Source organism: Leptonychotes weddellii, unplaced genomic scaffold, assembly GCF_054177405.1.
Source record: "Leptonychotes weddellii isolate Sample4059 unplaced genomic scaffold, ASM5417740v2 HiC_scaffold_12452, whole genome shotgun sequence".
Taxonomy (NCBI): domain Eukaryota; kingdom Metazoa; phylum Chordata; class Mammalia; order Carnivora; family Phocidae; genus Leptonychotes; species Leptonychotes weddellii.
The window spans coordinates 1-6,240 of record NW_027703280.1 but is presented as its reverse complement, the minus strand read 5'-3'; the positions used below and the strand labels follow the sequence as shown (position 1 = coordinate 6,240).

The 6,240-nt window shown below is 47.5% G+C and overlaps 1 protein-coding gene across 2 annotated transcripts; it reads left to right on the top strand.

Moving 5' to 3' along the window:
- Positions 1 to 1,723: 1,723 nt before the first annotated feature.
- Positions 1,724 to 6,000, top strand: LOC145718233 (uncharacterized). Of its 2 annotated transcripts, none has more exons than XM_081809690.1 (4): positions 1,724 to 3,715; positions 3,943 to 3,981; positions 4,492 to 4,605; positions 4,905 to 6,000. In XM_081809690.1, the coding sequence occupies exons 1-4, from the start codon at positions 3,683 to 3,685 to the stop codon at positions 5,847 to 5,849; spliced, it is 1,131 nt and encodes a 376-aa protein (XP_081665816.1). In that variant the 5' UTR covers positions 1,724 to 3,682; the 3' UTR covers positions 5,850 to 6,000. The 2 variants fall into 2 exon arrangements, with proteins under 2 accessions (XP_081665816.1, XP_081665815.1); XM_081809689.1 differs by having other exon boundaries at positions 1,822 to 3,715; positions 4,489 to 4,605; positions 4,905 to 5,984.
- Positions 6,001 to 6,240: the final 240 nt, after the last annotated feature.

Below are 6,240 nucleotides of genomic sequence, written 5' to 3'. Positions count from 1 at the left end.
GATAGAAACACATAACGTAGGATTATATATGTATGCGTGTTATATGTTATTCACACATGCATGGGTATGTATATATGCTTGTATATAACTTGTCCTGACTGATTTAAGCATAGACTTTATATCTCATGGTTCTTTATACATAAAGACTCCAGTGTGTATTTTCTAAGCACAGGGATATTCTCCTACATAACAACAGTACAGTTAGCAACTTTGGTGGAATTAATGTTGATTCAATAGTTTTATTTAATCTACCACTCACATTTTTTTTTTTAAGATTTATTTATTTGAGAGAGAGAGAGAGCACAAGCAGGACGGGTAGAGGGAGAGAGAATCGCAAGCAGACTCTACGCTGAGCGTGGAGCCTGACACAGGGCTTGACCCCACGACCCTGAGATCATGACCTCAGCTGGAACCAAGAGTCACCCCCTCAACTGATTGTGCCATTCAGGTGCCCAACCACTCATTTCTTACTGTGTGGTTTTTTTTAAAGATTTTATTTACTTGACAGAGAGAGAGACAGCGAGAGAGGGAACACAAGCAGGGGGAGTAGGAGACAGAAAAGCAGGCTTCCTGCTGAGCAGGGAGCCCGATGTGGGACTTGATCCCAGGACCCCAGGACCATGACCTGAGCCGAAGGCAGATACTTAACGACTGAGCCACCCCCACCCACATGCCCCAATGCTGTTTTTTTTTTTTTAATGTGAAAAATTAGAAAAGAAAATCTCAACCTTCCTGCCCAAAGACCGTGGCTACCAATATTTTAGTGTGTTTCTTTCTGGAATGTGTCCTCTGTGTATTTCTTATATGGTGTCATCATCTCCAATGCACTTGTCTCCTGCTATATTCACTTACTGTATTTTTAGAACTTTGACATATGTACTTAATGTCGCTTTAATCACAAATTATTTCATCATATTGGCATGCTATAATTAACTCCTCCCTTGTTAGACATTTAGGTTGCTTCCAATTGTGCGACATTATAAATACACAGAAAATATCACCAGGCATTCTTTATGTAGGATTGTTTTCTTAGGCTAGATTTCCACATTAGTGAGATTGCTGGGTCAGAATGCATGAATATTCTGTAAGTTTTGATACATGTTGCCAACCCGCTTTCCAAAAGAGGATTCCAATTTTCACTGCCAATTTAGGAGAGCACTTTGATTTCTCTCTCCAGACTATTATCTTTGTTTAAAAAAAAAAAAAAAACATCTTTGCTGGGACGCCTGACTGGCTCAGTGGGTGGAGCATGCGACTCTTGATTTTGGGATCATGAGTTCAAGCCCCACATTGGGTGGCAGAGTGTGCTTAAAAAATAAAAATTAAAAAAAAGTAATAGAATTTTAAAAATTAGACTGTTGAATCTCAGATCTGTACCTCTGAAACAAATAATGCAATATATGTTAAGAAAAAAAAAGAAGAAGGTAGCAGGAGGGGAAGAATGAAGGGGGGGAAATCGGAGGGGTAGATGAACCATGAGAGACGATGGACTCTGAAAAACAAATTGATGGTTCTAGAGGGGAGGGGGGTGGGAGGATGGGTTAGCCTGGTGATGGGTATTGAGGAGGGCACATTCTGCATGGAGCACTGGGTGTTATGCACAGACAATCATGGAACACTACATCTAAAACTAATGATGTAATGTATGGGGATTAACATAAGAATAAAAAAAATTTTTTTTTTAAATTTTAAAAATTAAAAAAACCTTTGCCAACATGAGAGGTGGGACATGGTGTTCCATTCTTGTTTCAATTTATAATTCTTTGATTAGTAGTGAGTGTGGGCATGACTCCATGTGACTTACAATAACCTAAGGCTCTTTATCAACATAGCTCAGTATTTTTCTTGATTTTTATAAGCATTTTACATAAAGAAAAAAAGTTGGGACCCTTCATCCACCATTCTAATTTGAAATAATTTATCTTTACTATAATTCTAAAGTTTGGCTACAGTGGTTTTTGTGTTTAGGGACATTTATTTTTATCTTTTTGTGAGTAAAGCGATAGAAGTTTATTAAGTGAAGGTACAGAAAAAGCTCTCAAGAGTGAGAGGAGTCCTGATAGGGTTGCCCTTGTTTAGGGACATTTTAAAACATTGGGCCATCCTAGGTGCCCATCTTCCCCTGTGTGATTTCTCCTGGACTGAGGCAGGAAATCTCAGCCAGAGCCTTGACAAATCACCCATGACCTCAGGGATCTTTAGAATGACACTTGAATCTACAGTTAAGTGCACATGGACGTTTTTGGGGGCTGTGGGGTACAGGGGCGATATGAAGTATCACCTGTCTGCTACCCATCTCTTCTACCCTCTACCTCCATCTGGCCTGGCAGTTGCCAGGAAGTGCAGGTGCAGGGTCAGCACTAGCCGGCATGACTGCTGCCCAGTCCAAATTAAAACAAAACAAAAAAACCCCTGCCATTTTCTCTGAGTACAGCATCCATATAGAAGAAAATACAAAGAAAAGGGTCTGAACAGAATCACCCCGACATGGAACATTCTGCCCTCTCATTGACTTAAGAAATGGGGTCAGTGTGCAGAATTTGGATCCCAGGGTATGTGTCACTGGGGCTTCACCCAGAGTCATTTTTATTTGGTGGGCTGTTCTCTCCTCAGGTGTTATCTACCTGAGGAGGAGCGCAGTCAGGGTGGCATTCTGGAGAGGTGAGTTAGCTGGATTCAAGCGGGAACTCCAACAGCTCACTCAACTCAAAGACGCCAAGATTCTTTGATCCTAAGAGCGTGACTGAAAAATTCTAAGATTGATTCTACCAGGACAGGAGATGACAAACTGTGGCCCTCTGCGTGTTTTTGTAAATAAGTTTTATTAGCATACAGCCACACCCAGTCATTTACATATGTTCTATAGCTGCTTTCAGGCTCTGATGGCAAAGTTGGGTTAATTACAACAGAGACCACATAACCCACAAAAGCTAACAGATTCACCATCCAGCCCTTTATTGGAAAAATTTGCCAACTCTGGATCTAAGAGTCTAGGGTTTTCGTTTTTGTTTTTTTAGTTTATTTGAGAGAGAGGAAGAGAGTGGGGTGAGGGGCAGAGGGAGAAGTAGACTCCTTGCTGAGCAGGGAGCCCAATGCAGGGCTCCAACCCGGGACTCCAGGATTGTGACCTGCGCCAAAGGCAGACACCCAACCGACGGAGCCACCCAGGCACCCCAGAGTCTAGGGTTCTGAGACTGGATTATGCTGGTGGGCTCTCCATGCCTATGGGGCTGTGGGCAATGATTATATGTAGAACTCAAATGAATGTTTTTAATACATCTGCATTTATTCTAATTACACATATTAGGAGAAAAGTAGCAAATCAAGCTCATGATGTCACAGATATTATTGCTTAGGACAAGGCTAAGTACAACAGTGAGTGTAGTTCAGGAAAAGTATTATCTTAAATGGTGTAGTCTGATAAGATCTAACAAAAATTAAGAGGGGAGGAGAGGAATGGCTGTGATTTGGGAGCCCTGAGTTCGGTCAGTCCTTGGTGCTGGGGTGTGAGGGACAGGCTCCAGAAAGCCCCCCACACACCTCCTGACGCTGCCCCTCCACTCCAACCCTGGCCCAGACTCTGAGGTGCACCATCACAAGCCTGACCTTCTCGGACCCCAGCTGCCAGGCTGAGGACAGAGATGACCAGTTTGTCTTGCGCAGCACCTACTCCAACTGTGGCATGAAAGTGACAGAAAATGTGGTCAGGAATGAGGTAAGAAAAAGGGCGGGCAGGAAAGGTATCAGCCAGCTTAGCTGGTGCCTCCTTGACCTTCCAGGCCAGTGGGCCTTTGGGAGAGGGGGGTGTGGTGCTCAGTAGGAAGACAAGCCTATTAGCCATTGGTTGCCTCAGTCCCCGCATCCATAAAATGGGTGTGTTGGGTGGGATACCCTCTGGGGTACTTCCTGGCTCTGACCTGTTCCTTGGCTCTTTTTCTGCAGGTGGTGGTCAACCTCTTGTCAAGCTCATCACCGCAGTGGGTGAGATGGATGGTTACCATGCTAACCCATCTGGTTCAGGGTCCTGGTGCCCCTTCCTGGCCTGGGAGGGGAGCAGGCCTCAGGAAACTCAGGCCCCGATCCCGGCAAGCCATGTTATCTTCAGGGTGCCTCAGCCTCCCCTTTTGTACAAGGGGAGCAGCACTGTTTTGGGTTCCATTCTCAGCCTCTCAAGCCAGAAAGTTCTAGTACATACTGGCTGTGTGGCCTTGTACAAATCAGTTAAGCTTTCTGGACCCAAAGGCTGTATCTGTAAACAGGGGCCTAAAAAAGGATCTCTGCCGTGGGGGTGCTCATGAGCAGTCACTGACAGGACACATGGGAAAGCATTCACCCAGGCCTGGCACAGAGCAAGTTCTTGATAGATTAGCTTTGTTTTAAAGGAGGGCCAGGCAGCAACTGGGGACCATGGCTTGCGCTCCCACCCCCACCCCTTACCTTTCTAGCTGGATGCCTCCCAGACTGACCATGCCCCCGTATCTCCCACAGAAGAAGGTGCACTGCATCAACATGGAGAGCCTCTCCTTCCAGCTGGGCCTGTACCTCAGCCCGCACTTCCTCCAGGTCTCCCACACCATCGAGCTGGGGCAACAGGGCTTTGTGCAGGTACGGGACTTGACCTCTCAGGCCCGCCCACTCTTGGGATTCTCAGCCTTTCACTGCACCATTAGTAGAGGGGAGGTGTGCACCGGACCCCCCAGAGGAGGGAGCCGGCGGGGTACATGGCGGAGGGGAGAGACAGCACAGAGACACTGGGTGGAATGTCCCCTCCTAGAGTTTGCTCTAGGCGGGCCCAGGGCTGTCCTTCCACCGCCAGGGTGGAGCCTCAGAATGAATCTAGCGTATTTCACGAGGGCAGCACTGAGTAACTGACCATGCGCCGTCACTCTTACCTGCCCATGTAGGTGAGCATGTCCCCATCGATCCCGGAGCTCATGCTCCAGCTGGACAGCTGCCACCTGGATTTGGGGCCTGACGCAGACACCGTGGAACTCATCCAGAGCCAGACCGCCAAGGGCAGCTGTGTAAGCCTGCTGTCCCCAGGCCCTGGTGGGGACGTGCGCTTCAGCTTCCTCCTCCGTGGCTACATGGTGCCCACACCCACGACTGGCACCCTCAGCTGCACCATAGCCCTGCGTTCAAGGAGTTTGTCCCCGGTGAGTGGGGCCCCAGCTTCAAGGGTGGCTTCGGGTCTAGGGTTTCCAGGAAGGGATGCGACAGCCCATGATGTGGGACCAGCTGGTAAGGGGCAAAACCAGACTGGTGTGTGGTTTCTGGTTACCAAGCCTACTCCTTCTGCCACCCTACAGCCTTCTGATGGCTTTGCTGTGTATTGGACATTAGTAGGATTTGCAGCTGTGTCCATCCATCCTTCCTTCCACTATCCATCCTTCCTTGCTTGTTTATCAATCCTCCCATCCATCCTTCATCCCTTTTTCTTTCTTCCATCCTTCATCCTTCTTTCCTTTTCTTCCATCCATCCTTCCACTAGCCATCCTTCCAACCACTTAATACTTCCACCATCTATCCCTCCATCCACTCATCCTTTGCAGTCATCCTCCCACCCATCCTTCCATCTATCCATCCATCCTTCCATCCATCCTTATCCCATCCCCCTCCCATCTGTCCTTTTCTTCCATCTATCCTTCCATTCATCCCCCTCCATCCATCCTGCCTTCTACCATCCCACCCAGTCATCTATCCACAGTCCCTCTTTCCCACCCAGTCATCCATTCATAGTCCTTCCACCATCCCTGTCAGCCAGCCAGCCTCCTACCATCCCACCCAGTCATCCCTTGATCCGTCCACCCACGAATCCATGCACTCACCCATCTTTCCATGTGGTATAGTCACCAATGTCATTGCATTAAACAGGAGATCTCAGCAAAGAGGGTTAAGATAAAGGACACAAAATTCTGATTTTTCTCCTTCACCATCCAGTGGGGATCCCTGTCCTCAGGCACACAGCCTTGGACACACACATCCCCAGGTCCTGGCACACACAAGGGTCTCCAGGATTAGAAACTTTCCTGGTTAGGGGCGCCTGGGTGGCTCAGTTGGTTAAGCGACTGCCTTCGGCTCAGGTCATGATCCTGGAGTCCCGGGATCGAGTCCCGCATCAGGCTCCCTGCTCGGCAGGGAGTCTGCTTCGCCCTCTGACCCTCCTCCCTCTCATGCTCTGTCTCTCATTCTCTCTCTCTCAAATAAATAAATAAATAAATCTTTAAAAAAAAAAAAAAA